The following is a 21,858-nucleotide window of genomic DNA, read 5'->3' as shown; positions in this document are numbered from 1 at the left end:
CCCCGGACAATATATCAATTAAGATAGCTAAATGGAATAATATTTTTTTTTCTTGTGAGCCTGTTGGGATATGTTGAAGAATTACCCACGCAAATGATTTTTTTTTTCCTGAAAGTAACATTTTGTTAGGTTAATTCATGCACTGGAAAAACAAACTTTCTGTTCTTCCAGTCCAATCTCCACTTACAAGTCAGGTTTTTGTAACCCTGTCATTGAAATGCGAGGTAGCCTACAGTAATTTGAATATTTCATTCTGCCGGCTGCTAATGCACTCTGCATTACAGATGGTACTTGCTCCATCCTTCTGGACTGGGTTCAATTATAAATGAAAGTAGGGAGCTGAGATTTGTCTTTTTGTCTCTGCTTAGTTGGAATAACACAATAAAGCTTGATGGGTAGGAATTCCTCAAGCTGCCTCCTCTTTGCCTGCGACGTCTCCCGTGTAGCTTTCTCCTCTCGATAGCAGATCCTGCTTGCCTTTCAAGTTGAGCCTGGAGTATTTGGGTTGGCAGTGGTGGGGTTTTTCACAAGTCATTTTTGGCTCAGATGCATTGTATCCCCTTTTTGGAAGCGCTCTGTTCGGTCCTCCTCTTTCTCTCTGTTTATTTGCTGGCCTCTGCATCCCAGACAGGGAGCAGTGGTGGGAGAAACCTGCTTGGGCTGGGGAAGGAGGGTGCTGTGTGGCTTCTGTGATGGTGGAGGCACTGCTGGGATGGCAGGGACCTCTTCCCTCTCCTGGTGTGTCGCTTTCTAGACTGGGACAGGGATGACAACCCCATCCTCAGCCAGAGAGAAGTGGCGGGGGGATGTAGAGCAGCCCTCCTCCATCCCAGGGTTGCTGCCGTGGGCTCTTCCCAAAGCCCCTGGGAATAACAGGGCCCCTGGAGATCCAAAGAAAACATTTACCTCTGCTTCGTGATTAACAAAAAGGGGGGTTGCAAGCCTATAGCCCAGCTGCACGGAGGCTCTATATTACATACAGATGCCTTTTGTGAGCTCCTTCCCCATCCCTGGCCGGTAAAAGCAATATTGCCGAGGGAGTCAGAGGAGGTGAGGGCAGGGCTTTCAATTTGGTTTTACATTTACAAGGACCAGATGGCCTCGCTGGAGATGATCTTTGATCTGGGACGCAGCCGGAGTTGGGCAAAGAATTTTTTTTCCTTTTTTTTTTTTTTTTTTCTTTCTCCCTCTTTATTCTCCTCTCTGTTCACGGCAGGGGCCTCTCTTGCAGGAGCAGGGGGGAGCTGTGCGACCATGCTTGGGGCTGAGTATCACCCCCCTCTGCCCGAGGGCACTGCCCAACCATGCAGAGGGTGAGTCCGAGCGGGATTGTCCAAGGTAGAAGGCAGAGCTGGATCCTGTTACACCACCGCCCCACAGCATGGAAATCTGCGTCAACAACCTCTTGCATGGAATATAATTAAACACATGCAGGCGCCTTGAAACAGAAATGCCACTAGTTGATCCTTTTTAATTATTTTTTCCACTTTCTTTGGTGTCTTGTGCGCTTCCAGCAGCACGGAGGTGCAGGGGCTCTCTCCCCCCCTCTTGCCTCGCTAGTTTTGGGATTCTTTCTTCCCCCCACGTGTTTTGAGTGGAGCAGGAGCAAAGGCAGCCGATCCTATTTCACAAGTGCTTGGACTCTTGCAGCACTCTCCCTCCTGTCCAAACAGATCGTTTACAGAAGGGGCCTCTATTTAAAGAAGGAACTGAACGTTCAGAGCTGTTTTCTGGCCTTAAAACACTGCCGACCGGCTGTTGCCTTTCAAAGAGTTGGGCTTTGTCTGGCGTGCTTGAGGACCGGGTTTGACGCCAGGCTCAGCAGGTTGGCGTGGTGTCGTGAGGGACTGAGCATCGTGCAAAAAACGTGCTTGTTTATTTGCCTGAGATCATCGAATCCCAGCAAAGTTGGGTTTAAGGTGGCATGTCTCAGCCACAGGAGCTTGATGGACCATCTAGGCAAACAACCTCTCTGGTGCTGTGAGTGGGACAGGCTTGGAAACCAAGCAGATGGGAAGAGGAGCATTCAGGTAGGCTTTGGTGTGATCTATGCATGGCATGAAGACCTTGTGTGTAAGGGAAATCTGCAAGCAGTTAGAGGGACGTTTAGTCCTGGAGAGCTGTGGTGCTTCAAAAACACACAGGGGTGACATGCCTGTGGACTCCAGGGAGGCTGCCTCTGGTCCTGTCACCTAGGTGGCATCTATAATGCTGTGAAGTGGCCTGATACCATCCCAGTACAGACCACCACTGAAAGTAGGTGCCTGAAGTTGTCCAGTGGCTGATGGGTTGCATCTAAATGGTAGCTGCACTGCAGGAACTGGGGTAGGATTTCCCACACTTTTGGTTATGGTTGCTTCTTGGGCTTTGGGCTTGGCGTATTCATCACACGTGTGTAACTCAGTTCCAGAGTTTTCATGGAGAGGGCTTTGAATTGCCTGGTGCCGTGGCTGGGGAGAGGTGGACATGGGGAGGGATTTTTGCATCTGGAACAGGGACCCTGTCTCTCAGGGAAGAGCAGTGTCCAGCCTCCACAAGGCAGAGAGCCTGGGCCATGGGTGACCTCAAGAGAAGGTGATCACTGGTGGTAGGCACTTCCAATCCACGCATACTCAGCAGTGGCCGCAGTGTCCCCTTTGCCAGGGCAGCAGGTTTCCTGCAAAACCCATCCCTGAGGTTTCACCCTGGGAGGAGAGTCCTTGCTTAATAGTTGCTTCTTCCTTCCCATTTGTTTGCCTCATGTTTGCATGCACCAAAAAAAGGATATATGGTTCCTGCAGCTACCTTCTGCAAGCACTGAGGAACGAGGCTGCCTTCAAGTAAGCAGAAGAGTGACAAGGGCCATGCTCAGCTCTTGGGTTGCATCGGAAGGTTGCTGCTGGAAATGGGAACGTGGTTCTGGGCAGAGAGCGCGACAGTAAGTAGGAGGCAGGGAAGTTCCTTGGCCCCGGAGGGAGAGGACACGGTCCCAGGGTGCTCTGCAGTGGGGGGCTGTTCCGTGTCTGTCCCCAGCTTTTGGTAAAGATGTCTGTCTGCTTCTGCGCTGTTCACTTTGTGAGAGAGAAAGGGTGGAAAAAACCAGTGTGTATCCTGTGATGACTTGGCTCCGAGACCTGGAAAAACTCCCTGTATTGCAGAAAATCCCGGATCTAGCCCGTGGCAAGGCCATGGATTTGGCAACAGAGCGGCGGGGTGATGGGCAGCAGGTACCTTCAGGTAGTTTAACAAAGCTGAGGCTTGAGTGGGACATTGCCATCTAATGAGCTCCAAGGCAGCTTTCCTTGGATGGAGAGTCTCACGGGTCATCTTTTTTGAAGGATGGCAGGAGCAGGGAATCTGAAATGCAGCTTTTCAGCTTGGGCTTTTGCCAGTCTTTTCACCTATGACTTTCTCGCCCCGGCTGCTTTGTGCATGGAGCAGCCGTGCGCAAGCACTGCGTGTCCAGGGGAGATGACCTTTCTGAGAGGGGAGCAGACTGGAAAGGCAGCTTCCTTCTGGGGGAAAAACTCTCTTTGTTTGTTCTCAGGTTTCAGGGCTTGGCCTGGGGCGGTTGAACTGGGACCCTTGTCCTCAGAGGGGCTCTGGAGGCCCCGGCTTCTCATTAGCAGATTCAGCTCATTCAAAGGACCCATTTCTTTTCAGCAAGGAGAATTCATATGCAAAGCACCGTGCAGATCCCAGCCCAACTGGCGTTCAGAGTGTGTGTGTGGGGGGTTATGGCTGGACCTGTCCTCGGAGCAATCCTGTCTTTTGTTTGCTGATTTATTCCTGCAGGGCTTATGGAGCCCCAGTCCCTGCCATGCTCCCCATGCCATGCTCCGGGATGTGTCTCCAGGCCTGGCCAAAGCCAGGTCCGAGCCATCTCCTGGGGTGGGGACGATGGCTTACGCTGTCCGTCAGTGACAATTTGCTCTCTTGGTGCTGCAGAGGGGACTCTGGGCCATCACCCAAACTCCACTGGGAGAAAGTGAGGTCCTGGCACAGCAGGTGCTGCCCTTGGAGGAACCAACGTAGAGCCCTGTGTGTAACCACCTGTTCTTCTTGTCACAATAGGACAGTCTGATTCTTTTGTCCCATATCGCGACCTCACATTGGAAAAAAATCCCAAACGTACTCTCAGAGGTGTGAGAAGGAGGGCACGTGTGCATGGTTGTGTTATCGTCCTCCCCTCCACTGCCAATTTACCATCCCAGCCACCGGCTTTTCTCCATGGAAGATGCTGCTCCCCTGAGCTGGGGCAGCCTGTGGTCAGTTAGCTGGGTTACATCTTCAGCTCAAATCTGGCCCAGCAGCAGGGCAGCACTGAATCTCGCCCGGCTTTCCTTTATCTCCCGTGGCTGTTGCTCCAAGCAGCTGGAGGTCTGTCCCAGTCCCAGTCCCCATCCCCTGCCCACAGGAGGGGATGAGGTGAGATGGCGGAGGATGGGATGGAGGAGCCTGGGTGGCCGCAGCCAATCTCTCCCTTATGGTGTGCTCAGCACAGCTGGAGAATTTGAGATGTGCTGGGTTTGCCTACGCAGATAAGGGATTGATTATGCTTCACAGCTGTAACTGGAGCCAGCTAATCCTGCCCTGCTTAGAAAAGGGAGAACTGCTTTGCGAGATAAGCTGAGTGCGGGACTGTTCCAGCCTGCATCAGCATTGCTCCCCAGCATCAGCCTGCTTCATGGCCGGACCGTGAGCTGAGCCTGGGGATGTGTGGGGTGCCCAGTGGGATGGGGAAGGGACCTGTGTGTGGCTAAAATTTGTCCATGCTGTTCCAAGGGAAGAGTGCCAAGAAGATAGGGTTGATCCCTCCATGACCAGAGTTTGGCTCTGGGATGATGAGTTTTTTGCAGAGTGTTATTGGGGGAGGTGGAGTTGATTTGCTTAATGAGGTGGAGTTGTGAGGGTTTGCTGTTCTGTGGGACAATGGCAAAGGTGGGCTTGAAGCTGCTGTAACTGGGAGGAGAGGAGCTGGCTTGTCCAGCGGTGGGGCAGTTGGCTTTGGTTGGCTTGTTTTGAATCTTTGCAAACACTTCCAGCCTGCTTTCTGCCGCTAAACCATGTCTGTTCAGCGATCGGCTTGTGGTGCGAGAGGTTCAATCACCTTTGGTTTCTGAGTGCTACCTGCCCCCAAATTTCAGAAATTACAGCCGGGAGCTTTGCTGCCGAAGCCCGTGGGAGTTGACCACCAGCCTGCAGTGAAGCATCCATAGACACAGCTTGCAGCCTTAGGACTGTAAAGAGAAAAATAGAAAATACTTAAATTTGATCCGCAGTGCTTTGTTTGAATACGTAGCCGTAACTGGGCATGTGGAGATGGGGTCAAAAGTTTCCATACCCAGCTCGGTTTCTAGCCGTGAGCTAAACTGGTCGGCAGGAGTAGGATGCAGGGAAGGACTGGAAATACAAGCTCATATATGTTGATGCAGCTTCCTGGGAAGTCACATTTCTCAGGGAATCTGGTTTTCAGTAATCACCACAACACTGTTCCTTCTTTTTGTGGCAATTTTAGATCATTTTCTAGTTGGGGTGGGGTAGGGGGATGACTTTTTTTTCCACCCCAATGTGTTAGTGATAATTTTCCAGACCTTTTGATCATTTTGCTGCCAGATCCTTGCTCGCTATGGCAACCCGTTTGGCATTTGGGATGGGGTTAGGAGAAAACTGGTGCAGACTCTTTGCCAGCGCTGTGAAAGACATGTCTCTCTTCTGCAGCTTCCACGGCACATGCAGGCTGCATCCTCCTGAAGTGATGGAGAGCTGCTGCTGGGAGCTGAGAAACTTTCTGGCATGTGATAAATTCCCTCCTCCCATTTCCCACACCCCAAAATTGCGGTTTGAGGGTAATTCAGACTTACTTTTTTTTTTTTTTTTGGGGGGGGGGGGTTGGATTCAGCAAATAATTTAGTCTCTTCCACCCCAGAAAGATGTGAAGGTTGTTTTTTTTTAAGCAGTTTGGTTGTTTTGAAATGGACCCAAATTTTTATTAAAGAAAAGAGAGAAGGGGAAAACTTTAACATGTAATGGGAGGGGAAGATTTCTTTTTTGCCCTGAGCATCTGGTGCTTCTGCTGTTGGTCATGGCCTTGGTTGGGTCTCTAGTGGGGCTCGTTGGCCATGGCTGGAGTTGGCCTCCAGGGCTAGATGGACCGTTACTGTGAACTGATGTGACTCACTTCCATCTCTGTGGGAGTACATATCTTGCCACAATTCAGTGTGCTTTATGGGCTGAAGGACCGCTTCTCCACCTTTAAAAGTATCTCTCACAAAATAGTTGTAAGTGCTTTGCTTCCAAACAGCCCTGGTGGACACTCCTGTGTTGGGAGAGGAGGTGGGTTTGTGGGGGCCTGGGGTGGCTTTATAGTGCTTATGGGTATTAGCCTCTGTCTTGGTTTGTTGCTGGGGTTGGGTTTATGTGTGAGAAAATTGATGACAGAAATGGCCCGTTGGTTTCACAATGTTCCTCCTTTTCCTGGGAAATAAATAAATAAATAGATGCACAAAAAAGCCATTTTGCCAGCTGAAATTTTCCGTGCCTCATCCCATGGCAGCCTATTTTGGAAAATCTGAGCAAAAATCTGTTCATCCATTTGTAAGTTTTGGAAAGGTTGGAGCGAGGAGGGGAACTTTCATGTCAATTGTAAGAAAAAAACCCCCCAACTTCTCTTAATTCCCGCTTTCTGGAAGGGGGCGTGTCAGCGTATTTGGAAATTCCAGCTTCCATTTACGTTGGAAATAGGTATTTGTGTTTTGATGTTGATATTTTCAGTGGCTTTAGGTAAACATGGTGAATATATCCAACTGAGGTTTAAAACACCCTGTGATTAACTTAACATTGAAGTGCTTCACAGTGGTTACCGAGATTGTTGATACCCATTTAAGGTGGACACCATCTGCTTTGCCGAGAAGACATTTACATTGCTGCCTGTCAGCAGGGCCCTTGAACTGGCAGTGTGAAGACCCAGCTGGAGGTGCTTTAGTATCCTCCGCAGATCTCTGGAAGTTTATTTCTTCTCAGCATAGGGTCTTGAAGGTGATTTTGTGTTTAAAGGGAAGATCCAAGATGCTGCGTTTTCCTTTGCTCCGGGGTTTGCTGTTGCAGAAGAAAGGAGGCTGCAAATGTATTTGCATAGGAAAAAACGGAGGTGTTTAGGTTAGGTGCATGGGGTCGGGGGGCTTTTCTGCACAAAGAAAGTTTAGGAAGAGCAGCTCAAGCCCATGCCATCGTGGATCAGCTGAGGAAGCAAACCCCAACTCTCCTGACTTGGTTGTGACTACACAGTTGAGTACGAGGAAGATGCAGCCAGCCAGCCACAAGCCACTTAATGTGTAACTGTCCTCAAATATGAGGCAGATGGGAGTATTTTTGTACCAAGTTCAGTGCCGTTGATCTTCAGCGTTCACAAATGTAGACACAGGCTCCAGGGAATGTAGAGATCGGCTTAAAATAAGGTGATTAGTTACTGGTTTTGTTAGCAGGGACATTTGCTGGCATTGTGGCTGTCCTTCTGTTTGCTGGCTGTTGTTTTAGACCTGGAGGTATAAAAACATATGTTTAAAGAAAACCGGTGAGCTCATGTGACTCCTGAAGCTTGGTCTTCACAAGCCCAAGCAAATACCGTGGATAGTGGTTAAATTGCAAAAGGCTGGAAGAAGGCCGATGTTCGATGTGTGTTTCCAAGCCCGGCTGTGCACTGTGTGCGTCTGTGCAGGAGTTTTGGGGTTCCTGGGGAGGAGCTGCCATGCCTTCATTGTCCGTACCACCCCGCAGGGGCACGCACTAGTCTAGGAAGGGATTTGCACTAGAATCCTCGTTCTTATCGAGAAAGATCTAATTCTAAAGTCGAAAGATTTGCTCATTCATCCAATGTGCCGGTGAGGTGTCCGTGATTTGTTGGCAGATGAGTGCCTTGGTGGGGAAGGAGGCATCTCGCCCTGCTTGTGGCTGTGCAAGAGGGCAGAGAGCAGCCAGCAGTGCTCCACCAGTGGCACTGACATGCCGGGCATCTCTGCTTTCCCTACAGGAAAGTCACACCAAAGGCCAACTCACAGCCCAGCAGAGGAATTGTCTGCCTCTCTTGAAACTCTTGCTTTGGGTGGGTTGTTCCCCCCCGCAGTACATCTTAGGCACAGTGGAGGCAGGGAAGAAAACCCTTTTGAAAATCACAACCTAATTACTCCCATCTGCTCCGGCACTGCTTCCCATTTCTGCCTGCCAGGATGCTTGTCTCCGATGCTAAGTAGCACATTATTTTCGATAAGTTGCAATCATTTACTTGAAATCTCCTTCTCCTTTAAAATGTCCCCCTGGAAAGGCAATTCAGCAAGTTGGGAATGGGCAGAAACAACCATGAGAAAAGCCATCCAGAAGCAACCCAGCTCGGGCAGCAGGGCAAGCACTCCTCCCGTACTCGTTAAAACCACACAGCAGGTTTCTCGTTAGGGTGGGTTTGTTTAAATGCCCAGGCACTGGGACCGGCCCGTGGCCGGTGGTGTCAGCAAACGGAGCTGCAGAGGAACTGCCAGCTCATGTAGTAGGAGGGGATCTTAACCAGGCAGTCACAGCAGATTTCACAGGACCGTGCTTTTGACTGCTGAAGTCAGCGGAGAGTTGAGGAACCAGCGGCCGCACCAGCTCTGGGGGACCTCCCGTTTCATCATTGCAACCTGAATTGGCTTCGTGTCTTTCACTTGTTGTCTTCTTCCAAGATGTCCCTATTGCATCCCTGAAGAGGCTGTTCCCACCTTGCCTTAGCCTCCTCTGGTGTCTTCTGCTTCCACCCCAGAAGTCCTGGCCAGCACCTAGCTGGGAATGGGTGTGCACGCATTCAGCAGCACCCAAGGGGAGACATGAGGATAAGAAATGGTGGAAATGCTGTACCACTGCAGCCTCCGTCCCCTTGTGAGTGGATATATCCCATGCTGAGAGTCTGGCCAGGACAGGGCCCTGCTTCCCACGTCTCCTCAGCTTGAGGACAGTGATGGCAGTAGGATAAATTGACCTTTCTGGGAGAAAGGTAGAGCCTGGAGGTCTGAGCATCCTTTTTTGTTGTGACTGCTGAGCTACAGTCTCCTGCTAAGCTGCTGCCATCACCCCCGTCACGTTTGATTGCCTTCATGATGTCATGCTGCCTCTGTTGCCTACGCACCTCTCTGGTCTGGAGCGTTTGGAAGGGGTGGAGAGCAGAGAGTTGCTAAGCTGAAACATTTTGGGGTAGCTTTGGAGAAGAGAGGTGGCTGTGTGCTTGCCTGCTGTGCTGAGCTGGCTTCTCAGGTCCCTTTGGAAAAATGCTCCCAGGAAAATGGAGTAAGTAAGGGAGCGGATGGTGGTGTGGAGGACCAGGAGCCTGATACCTACCTCTGGATTTCTTAGGTGTCTTCACAGCTCCAGGCCGTCCTCAGGGCACAGTCTGTTCTGAAGGCGTATGCCAGCACCGTGTCTGGCAAGGGCTGTGTCTCCTGGCCCTTGTCCCCCCCGGCTGTACATCAGGCTGGTGGCTGCCCCAGCACATGGGGACAACGGACACAGATACTGTGGTGTGGGGTGCTGGCTGCTCATCTTACGGGAGCATGGAGCTGGTTTCTCTGCAGGTGCTTCCCCAGGTTGGTGGGGAACATCTTGGAGCATGTGAAAGCTTTGGAGACTCAATGCAGTTTCCATTCCATGTCCCTAAATTGTGGGGCAGGCAAGGAGCCAGGGAGCTATTTTCAGCTTGATCTTCTTGCCTGATTCTCTGAGGCCAGTCCTGCCACCACCTCCCCATGTCCTGCACCACAGCCATGCCACCGAGCCAGCCCAGGCCTGAGACTTGGACAATGTCCCCTGCATACTGTGGCAGTGATACCTTCCTCAAGAGGGTGAAGGAGCGAGAGTGTGAGCCAAGAGCCATTTCCCGGTTGCTGGAATGGGCCCCTGTGACCCTGGTGGTATCCATGACCAGACCACAGGCTGGCGGCTCGGTGGTCCGCTGCTGGTGATGGTGACCCTGCCAACAGCCGTGCTCCTTGGTTCCCCTCCCATGGTCAACCCAGCAGCGTTTGCAGTGGTGCAGGAGGGGACAAGGCACATGGCTTGGCTTTGCTTTTAAAATACATCCATAGGAAAAAAAAAAATATATATATCTCTATCTTTGCATGTGTGCATCTATACGTTTATCTATAAAAACGCATTTTGGGGCAGTGGGGGACCGCGGCGAGGGCTGAGCACCCTCTAGCGACGTTTGCTGCGGCTCCAGGAGCTGCCGAGCCAGCAGGAAAGCGGCCAAGGACAGAAAGTCTCGCATGAATTTTCCTCCCCCCGGCTGCCAGCCGCTATCTTTCTTTTTGTTCTTCCTTTTTTTCCTTTTCTTCCCCCCTCTCCTCCATCAGGAGCAGCAAATGGTGGGTCCTGGGGATGCCAGTGCAGGGGCGGGAGCATGCCTGCAGCCCCTCAGCTCCGGCTTGCTGCCGGACCGCTGAGGATCATTCTGCTTAATTTATTTTATTTTAATTTGGTGGGAAAGCCAGCAGCCTGGGGAGAGCGGGGGCCTTTCACGATCGGCCACCCAGGCCCTGCGGGTCGGGTGTAGCGGCTCACCCCGCGCCCCCCCGGCTGGCAGAGCAGGGGTCGCATCCTGCCACAGGGGGTATTTGGGAGGGTCAGTGCTGCTGGGGAGCCCAGCACCCCGGGCATTCTGGCAGGAGGTGCGTTGGAGCTGGGGACGGCACCGGGAAGATAAAAAAGGAGCTTTTAAATAATCATTTTGTCTTCTCCTCAGCTGAGCACAGCCTTCCAGGGATAAATAGGCAGCATCAGTTCTGCTCAGACACATTGGCCTTTCCATTTATTTACTGCCCAGCGTTACTGGGAGCCAGCACCCCAACCCAGACCATCCCCAATGGTCCCCAGCCGGGCTGGGGTCTCTGCTGCGGGGACAGGTGCCGGGGGGGCTCTGGGTGCACACCCCCACGGGTACTGGTCTGTGTGTGTTGCACGGTAATAAAGCTCAGGGGTTATACAGTGCTTTTCATCAGGAAGCAGCTCTCTAAACATAAACTAATTAATCACTCATGCCTACCTGTCAGGTCAATGATTCCTGAGATTTTTAATCTAAAAATATTTCCCTTTTGAAATACAGATGCACCTGTTTGGGCGATTCCGCTTTTGATTTGTTTATTTGGGGTTTTTTGTTTGATTGTTGGGTTTTTTTTAAATCTGTGTTGCTTTCCATTTATATTTGGGCTTTTGATGTGCTTTAATGTAGCAAATTTTTTCTTTTTTCTTTTTTCTTTTTTTTTTTTTTGTCCTGGAAGAATAGGAATTTATTCTCTCTTTTTTTTTTTTTTTTTTTCCATAGCAAGTTTATGTCCTCCCTGTAGCCCGGCCCCTTTCCTCTTCTTCTTTTAAGGAATTTGGCTATTTTTATCTCTTGTTTCAGTTTGCAGTCCGAAGACCCCAAACCATTTTCTTGATGAAAGCTGACCTCTCCTCTCGGATTTATTCATCGGCAAAGCGTGTAGCTGGGTGCTGGCGGTGGGGGGAGATGCTGGTCCTGTCTCCTCAGGGCTCGGCAACTGGCACCCGGCTCCAGATTTGGCACTCTGCCCCCGTCCCTCTGTATAGAAATGATCCACCCTAGCGTGGAATTATTTATTACTAGCTCATCTTATTGGCATATTTACTGTTGTTGGGCTTTTTTCTGTCTTGCTTTCCTCCTGACCTTCCCACCTTTGTTGACAGCAAATGTTTTAATTACAGAAATGCCAGTAGATGCTAGAGTCCTGAAAGTTATTATTTCCATAGAGTTTGAGGCTTTTTAAAAAAGCTCTTTTTAGTGTTACCCAAACCTCAACAGGGCCTTTTAACTTTCATTTTATACTGATAATAGCTGTATCTTTAACTTATTTCAGAGTGAGGAAGACCATACTCGGTCTTTGCCCGGGTTTTTTAGCTGCCCTGGTTTTACTTTCCTTATTGCAAATTGATTTTAGACTTTGTTTGGTTTTTGTTTTTTAAATGACAGGGAAAATCACTTGCTCTTGTTTGTGCTGCAGATTCAGGGGGTCAAATTCATCTTGGTGTAAGTGGGCACAGCTTTATTAAAATCCACGCAACGTTACCCAGCTCTGGATGTGCGTGTGCGTGAGCGTGTGCTTGGGGGGTGTGTGTGCATGTTTACAAAGTGCATTGAGCTCCTGTGCTGGACGAGATGGGGAAATACGATTGATTTCTCTTAGGAAATGCCTTTTTTGTTTGCTCACTAAGGATTTATTTTATTTATTTCGCATCTGCACACACCTGTGCTTGTGTGCATGCGGAAATCTCAGGTTATGCTTCTGTTTTCAAACACAGGCCGTGCAGGGATGCGCGGGGGACACGTGGGGGACTGCCATCCTTCAGACCTGGGCCATCCCAAGAGGTCGGGATGCTCACGTGTGGTTTTTCCAGGGAAGTCCTCGCAAGAGAAGGACTTCTACTCAAGCAGTAATTGAGGTGGAGAGTACAAAGAGGGGAAGAGAATCCTATCCTTGGAAACTTGCTCCAGGAGGATTCATTTATCTGTTCCCCTTTTCTTAGCATGGTTTACACTTTACTGGAACAACTGGATTCTAAAAAAAAAAAACACAACAAAGGTGTTTTCCGAAGAGTAAAATTATATTTCTTACCGGGTTTTTTTTGGTTTTTTTTCCACTGCGTGGTTAAAAGCATGGCCTCACAAGCCCTCTCCGTCTGCATTTAAAGATGGGGAAACTGAGGTACAGTCAGGCCTAGGCTCTGTGCGTCTTCCTCCGCTGTCTGGGGTTGAGGGCTGATGCAAATGGTGCAGGATCGGGCTGTAAATGGCATGCTAGGTGACACAGGAGGACCCCTGGGTGAGCTGAGGTCTGGGCTAGAGACCCCCACCTTCCCATTCCGTGCTTGAGTTGGGATATGGTCCCTATCACTTCTGGCACCAAGAACGGGTACATGTATTTTGGTTTTTGGTTGGTGTGGCTACCAGTTTTGCTGCGCATTCGAGCACAAAGCTTGGTTTTCTGGGTTAGCTCTGCAGTGAGCTCTCTGCCGGTTCTGCCCTACTTCTTCCCTGCAGGAAGGAGGGAAGAGGCCAGGAGGGGAGTGGGGAGCTGGAGTGGTCCCCGTCGCCGCTGCTGGGCTGGAGAGCCGAGGAGCTGCGCTTGGTGACAGGCGTTGGGGCACCAGGGTACAGACTGCCTGCTGGGGTACCCAGCAAGGAAGAAAAGCCCCGTTGGTGGGAACTGAGCATCCCCTTTGGCTGAGCATCCCCTTTCCCGAGTTAAGCCCTGGGCGCAACTCAAGCTTTGCTCTCCCTTTTGTGTCTCCTGCAGTGCTGAGCATCCGGGGGGCGCAGGAAGAGGAGCCCACGGACCCCCAGCTGATGCGGTTAGACAACATGCTCCTGGCCGAGGGGGTAGCAGGCCCTGAAAAAGGAGGTGGCTCGGCTGCCGCTGCTGCTGCTGCTGCTGCCTCGGGAGGAGCCGGCTCCGACAACTCGGTGGAGCACTCCGACTACAGAGCCAAACTCTCCCAGATCCGGCAGATCTACCACACGGAGCTGGAGAAGTACGAGCAGGTAACAGGCTCCTTCGCGGCGGAAGGCAGGGGTGCTGGTGGTGGTGGGATGGTGGGAGCAGGAGCCGGAGCAGCCAGAAGTGCCGGCACGGTGGTGCGGATGTGCACAGCCTGGATCGCTACTGACATCTATTGTTAGGAGCACACAGGCAAATGCAAACTGTTGCTTGATATTGGAGTGAAAACATGCTTTTTTAGGGTTGGGAGGGTTGGGTGGTTGTGCTGGGATGTGGCACGAGAATAGGCTCGGCACCGGTTGCCCCTTTGATTTTAGCTTTTCACTCCGCCCCTAGTACCTTGCCAAAAATTGGCCCTGTGAAGGGGGTGTCCTCTTCAGGGTGCTGGCCTCGGCGCAGGCAGTTTTCCAAGCAAGGCTTGAATCAAAATCTTCCTTGAATATTTCTTCTGCTTCAAAAGTTCTTTTTTAAAAAAAAAAAAAAAAAATTCTTGTGGAAAATTATTCTTAAAAAACCCCCAGCTATTTGGGTCATGAATGCAGCTATTGGTAACACTGACAATTGCATGAAAAGCTTCACAGGCCAATGATCAAAACTGGTTTCTTTCAAATGCTTCCAGATGTTTTGCAGACCTCTCTTTGCTGCTGCATGGCTTGCCTTGTGCTGAGTGTGGTTTCTACCCCAAGGTTGTGGTTTATGCAGTGCAAGCGAGGAAGCATCCCTCCTTTTTGGGTGCAGGGCAGGCTCCGCGGCCAAGGGCCAGGCAGGGTTCCAGGTCTGGTTTAACGCCATCTCTGCTGATGTGACAGGGCTATGAGCGGCCACTGGGGCTGGGGGCTGTATGGGCGAACCAGCCCAGCCCCCATTTTACCTGGCTGACTGGGTGCATGGTGGCACTGGAAGATCTCATCCTTCAGGAGCCGCGTTGCCAAGCTGAGGCTGCTGGTTGCCATCTTCAGACCTACACGCCTGGGTTGGAGCTGGAGTCAGTGTGGCCAGGCCAGACAGGGCTCTGGTGTTGGAGAAGCCAAGTGTGGTCACACCATGGAAGGCATTTTGGCAGAGCATTAGAGGAGGAGGCAGTGGCAGGGCTCAGGGAGCAGGCTGGGGGTAAGTTGGATGACCTTTGGTGGCTGTCACAGCCTTGCTGCCACTCCCTCGAGGCACGGAGACAGGGTGGTGTGGTGTGAGGGAGCCTCAGACATCTCATGTGGGTAGGAGTGGAGAGCACGTCAGGGCTCATCTTTCAGCCTCCAGGCTGAAGAAGGAGAGAGAGACCCTCTGTCCTCTGCCACCCGGGTCCAAGGAGAGACCCTTGGCACAGCCAAGGACAGGCTTCAGGGAAGGACCTTCTGCTCCTTCCTCCCCTTGGGCAGGAGGTTTGTTTCTTTGCATTTTTGATTCTGTTTCTGCATCAATTTTGCTCCCCAAAGGGGCACCCAAGTGGGAGAAGCCTTTACCCCAGCCCCATGGGGTGAGATGGGCCACATCTTTCCTCCTCGCAGCCCACCGACAGGATTAGTTTTGCCACTGAGTTCCTTTGCAGCTGGCTGTGCCGGTCCACATCTCTGGTATCATCACCCGCAGCCCTGCAAAGCCAGGGTTCAGGGCCACCGAACCTCCGTCCCCCTCCCCAGTCCCACAGTTGGTGGCTGGGGGAGCTCAGCGCCTGGCGTCTCACAGCATCTGCCTGCTGCTGTGACAGCACAGCGCTCATCGGCAATTTTGCCTTTAATGCTTTTTATTTCACGCCAAGAGGAGATGAGCTGAAATTGCTCGGGCATCTGGGAGCAGAGGCGGCCGGCTGAGAGCTTTCGTAGCTGGCGCTCACCCCGGGAGATGGGAGCTGTCAGCTGGCGCTGGTGACGGGCAATTGGAGGGGCTCTGCTGGCCTCGGGGATGTCTCCTTGTTGGGTCTGAGCTGCGGGTGGGAATTCAGCTTGGAAGGGTGGGGTGGGAGATAGTAAGTCAAGCCCATGTCGCCAGTCCACAAAAATCAGTGTTTCTTGCCCCTGCTTTTTTCCCCATCATGGAGTGGGAGCTGCGGATGCTGTCCCCAGAGCAGCTGCCTGTGCCCCAGCAGCACCGAAGGCGTCTCGAGCCATCGGTATCTGACTGCTGCTCTCAACCTGGTTTTCGGGGCTTGGTTCTGGGAATCAGAGGGTCCTGTCATGGGGGTGGAGAAGAGGGCGATGAAGTGGCCTTCATCCAGCCTCAAAATCCCTCCCTTGTCCCCCTGACTCCTCTTACGGCCCTATCCTCACAGCACAGCGTGGGGACAGCACGAGCGGCCAGGCAGTGCTGTGCCAGCAGCAAACTAATTGGGATGGTTACCTGGTTGTCCTTACTTGTCAGGGCTCCTGCCTCACTCAGGTTTTAATTATTATCGTTATTTCTGTCTTACCTGATGTGCTGAGGGCACGGAGCGGGGCCGCGTCTCTCTGGGAGCTGCTCCTATGAAGCACAAGGGGCTCTGCAGGATATGTGGTGCTGGGGTCCGGCTGGGGCAGTGGGAGGAGGGACAGTGGGTCAAAAGGTTCATGGTCCTCCTTAGACCTCCACCAGTCACATCCAGAAAAACAGTGGCTGGGACTTCTTCATGCTTAACTTGAGTCCTAAAGCTTCAGCTGCCCCAGCTCCATCCATGATTCCTGAGAGCGAAGAAATTGGCTCCTGCCTTTCTCAGCGTACTTTTGGGGAGTCTCTCAAGTTCTCTGCTTGGCAGACGAGAGAAATTTACATCTCCCTGGAGAGCCAGCACATTCTTGCTCTGGGTCTGCTCTGAAAGCCCCAGCCATTGAGGCCTCCACTTGCGTCTCCTTCCTTCAGCAGCATTGCCTCCATCCTTGACGCCCTCGAATGACCTTCCGATCCTGGGGTTTCTTTTGCTTTTCTTGCCATCCCAGGCATGCAACGAATTCACCACCCATGTGATGAACCTGCTGCGTGAGCAGAGCCGGACCCGACCTATCTCGCCGAAGGAGATAGAGCGGATGGTGAGCATCATCCACCGCAAGTTCAGCTCCATCCAGATGCAGTTGAAGCAAAGCACGTGTGAAGCCGTAATGATCTTGCGCTCCCGATTTCTGGATGCACGGTGAGTTCACCCCACCAAACCTTTCTCCCCACATGCTGTGCAATGTTGTTCAGGCCTGGGAGAGCTGTTTTGAGGTTCTAGAGTGAATTCAGGTCCATCTGAGGGGCCATGCCTCTTGGTCTTGAGCCACAGAGGCTATTTACCTTCCTTATCCTTTAGCTGTCTGTGGCTCAGCAGGGTAGGGGACAGCAATTCAAGACATCCAGCCTTTGTCTCAGGGAGGCTCCCAGCTGTACCTTGAGAACTGCACATTCTGTTTTTTTCTGTGGCAGAAGGAAATTCTGTGACTTGTTGCAGCAAACCTCTGTGGTGAAAATGGGCACTTCAGTTAGGGCTGAAAGCTAATCTGCCAGCCCATCGTGCCCCCTCTAGGTTCCTGTTCTTTTCCTTCTGTTTCCGCTGTCCCAGATTATTGATCTGCTGCAGAATTCTTCCACTGCCCAAGCTGGTTACGTGCAGCCGGTGGCTTGGCCTGCAGTTTGGGACTGGGAGGAGAGGCAGCCACACTGGGGGTACGAGGAAAGAGGTAGCAGATGTAACATGCAGCTGTAAATGGAACAGGCTTCCCCAAGGATATATCCAGCGCTGTTTTCTCAGCATGGAGCTTTGCAGAGTAGCAGTGATGGTTTTGGCCAGGGTAGCCAGGTGTTGGGAGTCACCTTCCCAGGTGGAGGAGCTGGGTGCCAACTTCAAGACTCTTCTGGGAGCTGGAGGATACAGTGACAATTTGCTTTGGAAGGTGCCGAGAGAGGAGTCACCAGCAAGGTGCAGATGAGAAGCTTCCAGGCCATGAATCTGTTGCACTCCATGCTCCCAGGAGCAGGGGAAGGAGGGAGAGAAGTGGGGGAAATCAGGGTATCTAAAATTGCATTCCTATTTCTGAATCCCTGGCACTGATTCCCTTTCCTTTTCCTTCTATTTCCCCCTCTTTCTTCATGCCAAGGCGGAAGAGACGAAACTTCAACAAGCAGGCCACGGAAATCCTGAATGAGTATTTCTATTCCCATCTCAGCAACCCTTACCCCAGTGAGGAAGCCAAAGAAGAGCTAGCCAAGAAATGTGGCATCACAGTCTCACAGGTGAGAGAGCTCAGAAATACAGCAAAGATGGCTACTAATGGGAAACCTTGGCGCGGCGAAGGGCACCCTGGACCACGGTCAAGTCAGTCATGGTGCGGTGTTGAGCATTTAATTACTAAATGAGTGTAGCGCAAGTTAGCGTTAAGTGGATGGGAGAGCAGATGGCAGACTTGCAGACTGAAGGCATGGATGGAAAAGGAGACTTTGGGAGAGGGTTTAGAAGGGATGAAGACTTCATAGAGCGATGGTTGTGTGTGCAGCCAGAGTGTTAACAGTGCAGAATGTGGTGTGAGACCCACAGAAGCAAAGTCTTCTCCTCAAGGAAACAGTGCTGAGCTGGCTTGCAAGAAGAGCTTCTTTGTGATGGAAGTCCATCAAGCCAAGGGGTGCGAAGAGAGTAGGAAGAGTTGCGCAGATTTTGCTTGGTGAGGTAGAACGGACAAGATCCCGGTGGGAAGGGTTTGGGTCAGGTAGGGTTAACAGTTATAGTTTGTGCTCAAGGAGAGTGGGCTTTCTCAGGGTGATGGCTCTTTGTCATTGCTCTTGTGCTGCGGAACACGACATCTCCCTGACTTGCTTGTTCCTCAAAGAAAGGTGGTCAAGAAAAAATCGAATTATTTCCATACATTCAAGGCAGCCACATAGTTTCTGGAGTCTGTAGCTTTGACCTGGGAGCTGCTGGGGTTTGTGAGGAGTGTAGTCAGTCCTTGAAGTGTTCAGCTGTACATTGCTCGGGCCTGCCCTTCTTTATTTCCTCTCATTTTGGAGCAAGCTGTGTGATTGAAAGCCAATCTATACAGCCTCTGGTAGGCTTGTCCTCATGTGAGCTTAGCACTCCCTCTAGGCTCCCATTGCGTTCCCCATCTTGGGCTGCTTCCCAGCCCCAGGCACATGCCTGTTCGTCGCTTGAGTAAACTGAAGACAGCAGTAGCATCTGGTGTCCTTGTGAGAGCGTGTCTGCCTTCAGCAGGAGCAACAGGATCCAAGGGTAGGTGTCGTCACCGTGTTGAACGCCTGCTGAGTGATTCCAGTTGCATCCCCTGGGTCAGAAGACCCAAACGTTGATTCTGCCCAGAGTTACCTACGAGAGATAGCACATATTGGCTGAAGTAAAACTACAGCTGTCCTGATGCTTCCCCTCTCACTTTTATTTAATTCATCTGTTCACACTTACAACTTTTCTCACACAAAAAGAAAATGCCCAGGAGAAATCCTACACTTTTTTTGTTCGTGCTGTATCGTAGTTTTTGATCAAGCTGTATCAAGGCTGCTTTGTGCCTGTCTCCAGGATCTCCCACCCTTCTTCATCCAAAGAAGGTAGAAAAACACACATCCAGGTCTCTGTTTCTGCTGAGGTGGGAACATGGGACAGCGTGAATCTGTGCAAGTCATGAGCAGAGGTGATCTGAACTCAGAAGGCTGACCAGGGTAGGTAGGCTCTTTGCTTCACAAGTTTTAAGATGGAGATTGATTGTGGTGGCCGTTTATCCTGACTTCCTTCGCTGTGGCGCTCAGAGTTCACCCACCGGCTCCAGCATTTGAAGCCAGAAGAGCTGTTGTAGAGAGATGGCCAAGTGGGAAGATCACAAAGGAGCACAGTGTCGTTAATGAGAAAGCTGGACCGAGTGAAATGGAGGTCCTTGCAAACAGCACCTGCTCCTGGTGCCGTTGAAACGTGTGCTCCCAGATCTAGGTTGGGTGCTGTTCTGAGTCTCTGCAGGTTGTATTTTCTTTTCCCTGCTCTGCAGCAGCACAGGATTGGGTACCTGCAGTTCAGCAGCAAATAAATTGGTGGATGAAGTGACTCCTGTGTAGAAGCTGCTGAACGCTCTAGGAGCACTGCAGATAGAAAGCATCACAGGAATAAAAACATAGAGGTTTCAGTTATCAGCACCCAAGCCAAAACAATTGTTTCCCTAAGATGAGGAAAAAATCATAAGCTTCCCAGGACGAGCCTCCAGTATTGTCTTTTGTCTTCTGTGTCTTGGTGCTTGGACAGTCCATTTGGAAGGGGGAGCACTGATGTAAGCACAAAGGGAGAATGTCCTTGGAGTCCCACCAAAGAGTTTGAGCTGCTAGCTCAAGGTTGCAGCTCCAAGCAGTCCTAGGAGCGCTGGAGAGTTGCAGTGTCCTCTGGCGTTTGCCCATACTCTTCATCCTGATGAGATTTCTCAAACGAGGTTAGTAGCGGCTGGAAGTTGTCTTCTGCTTAGAGACCTGCATGTGAGAAGACATTCCTGATTCTCTGTGTTCGTGTTGTTGAAGAAGCAGCTGAGAGCTACTTCCCAAACTGTAGGTTGAATTTTCCCATGTCTCCTCTGAAATTGTTTAGTGCAACGTAGTGTCCACAAGTGAACAGGATTACCGTCAGCAGAGTACTGAGCAGGATTTGGGGAATGCTGGGTCCGTGGTGCTTTGGGAGGTACCCTGCCATTTTCCCTGGGAAGCAGTTCTGGCCAGGTACCACAGCCTGGTTTCACAGACTTTGAAGTTATGCTATCACTGTGCTGAACCTCTGACATACATACTTCAGGGTATTTATCCAGACACCTTGTCCAAAGTTGTCCAAGCGACCTTTCTGTCAAGCATTCATACTACTGATCCCAGGATATCAGCCTGACAGTCTGCAAGGACCACTGCTCAGACATCTCCTTTGAGTTTTCTGAGGTTCATCCATTGCGCTGCTGCAGACGCAGGGAAACGGCTTTTGCCAGGACTGGCATGAGCAGAGCGGCACCACTTCGTTCTGCCTTCAGGTCTGGGCCATCATTTTCAGCCGCCCTCATGACTTGTGAAGAATTTCATCCTGCTTCTTTACATTTGTTTAAAATAAACCCACTAGCCCCATTCAGCACGCACTTCTAGTCACTTAGACACATCAGGCCCATACCGGTCTCCGGGCAAACACGATGGAAACATCTCCTGCCTCTTGCTAAGGGACACACTTGTTCCCTGGGACCAAAGTTAGGCCATAGGACAAGCCCTGTGCTCCCTCTCCAGCCTTCCCCTGAAGCTCCTGGGTTAGGTAGTGGCTCACACTAAACCGTACAAAGCCGAGTTCAGCTGGAGGAAGAGCATCCACTTCTGACCTTTTGCACTGATTTCACGCAGATGGATCAAAAGCAGAGCTTCAGTGATCCCAAGGCAATTTTGTGTGTCAGCCGAGCCCGAGGAAGTTTGTTGGGTGTTCTTCCTGAAAGCCACAGCTGGCTTCCCCAAAGGGAGCAGAAGGGGCACCTGGGAGTCAGGAGATCCACCCCTGTCAAAGGGCTTCTGAGGAGGAGGCAAATAAAAAGTTCCAAAATGACACATACCTATTTTCAGATCGTGCAATTTCAGGGTCATTTGATTTTCTCAGGTTTTTTTAAACACGTCTGATGTTTTCATGGGGTGGGTCTGGCGGTTCCTGTGGAGCATCCCCTTAAGCTTAAGGGACATCTTATCCATAGAGGAACCACAGTGGACATCTCATCCATAGAGGAACCAGATACATCCGCGCAAACCCAGCGCTCCCAAGGTGGTCCCACCACCTTTCCTGGGCTTGGTGTCACTCACGTGGGTAGAAAGTGCTACCTTCGGCGGCTAGGAAAATGGGGGGGGAAAGGAATATGTACTGCTTAACCTGAACTAATCCACCTTCCTCACCCAGCTGCGCTTGCCGGAGCCGAAACGTTAACGTCTTTGTCTTCTCTTAAACTCGCTCTAGGTATCAAACTGGTTTGGAAATAAGAGAATCCGGTACAAGAAGAACATAGGTAAATTTCAAGAGGAAGCCAATATTTATGCTGCCAAAACGGCTGTCACGGCTACCAATGTGTCAGCCCATGGAAGCCAGGCTAACTCACCCTCAACTCCCAATTCAGCTGGTTAGTTTTTGTGGTTTTTTTTTATTTTGGGTCATTAGTGTTCGTTTTTTTGTTAATTTCCCCTCCTCCCTCTAATCTCTCTCTTATTTCCTTCTTTTAGTTATTTCAGTTTTTGTTTTCTGGTTTTGGCTGGCTCACTTTTGTGGTTTTTAAAAAACAACTAAAAAGAGAGATGGGTTTGGTTTTGGGGGTTATTTTGATTGGGGGTACTTTATTTTCTTTGCTTTTTTCCCCTCTTTTTTTCTTTTCTCTCTTTTTTCTCCTCCCCTTCCCTGTTCTGTTTTTCCTTGGAAAAATGACGTGAA

General features: G+C 50.9%; 1 protein-coding gene across 3 annotated transcripts in view; it reads left to right on the top strand.

Moving 5' to 3' along the window:
* The window catches only part of PBX1 (PBX homeobox 1), a 133,839-nt gene that overhangs the window by 92,574 nt on the left and 19,407 nt on the right, over nucleotides 1-21,858 (top strand). For all 3 annotated transcript variants that reach the window (XM_056355887.1, XM_056355889.1, XM_056355888.1), the window contains 4 exons: nucleotides 13,311-13,555; nucleotides 16,418-16,608; nucleotides 17,552-17,687; nucleotides 21,394-21,553. In XM_056355887.1, the coding sequence (XP_056211862.1) occupies nucleotides 13,311-13,555; nucleotides 16,418-16,608; nucleotides 17,552-17,687; nucleotides 21,394-21,553 (732 nt within the window). The remainder of the gene's footprint in view (nucleotides 1-13,310; nucleotides 13,556-16,417; nucleotides 16,609-17,551; nucleotides 17,688-21,393; nucleotides 21,554-21,858) is intronic.

The sequence above is a fragment of the Falco biarmicus genome, chromosome 11 (genome assembly GCF_023638135.1).
Source record: "Falco biarmicus isolate bFalBia1 chromosome 11, bFalBia1.pri, whole genome shotgun sequence".
In the NCBI taxonomy this organism is placed as follows: domain Eukaryota; kingdom Metazoa; phylum Chordata; class Aves; order Falconiformes; family Falconidae; genus Falco; species Falco biarmicus.
This window is presented reverse-complemented; position numbering and strand designations above follow the sequence as displayed.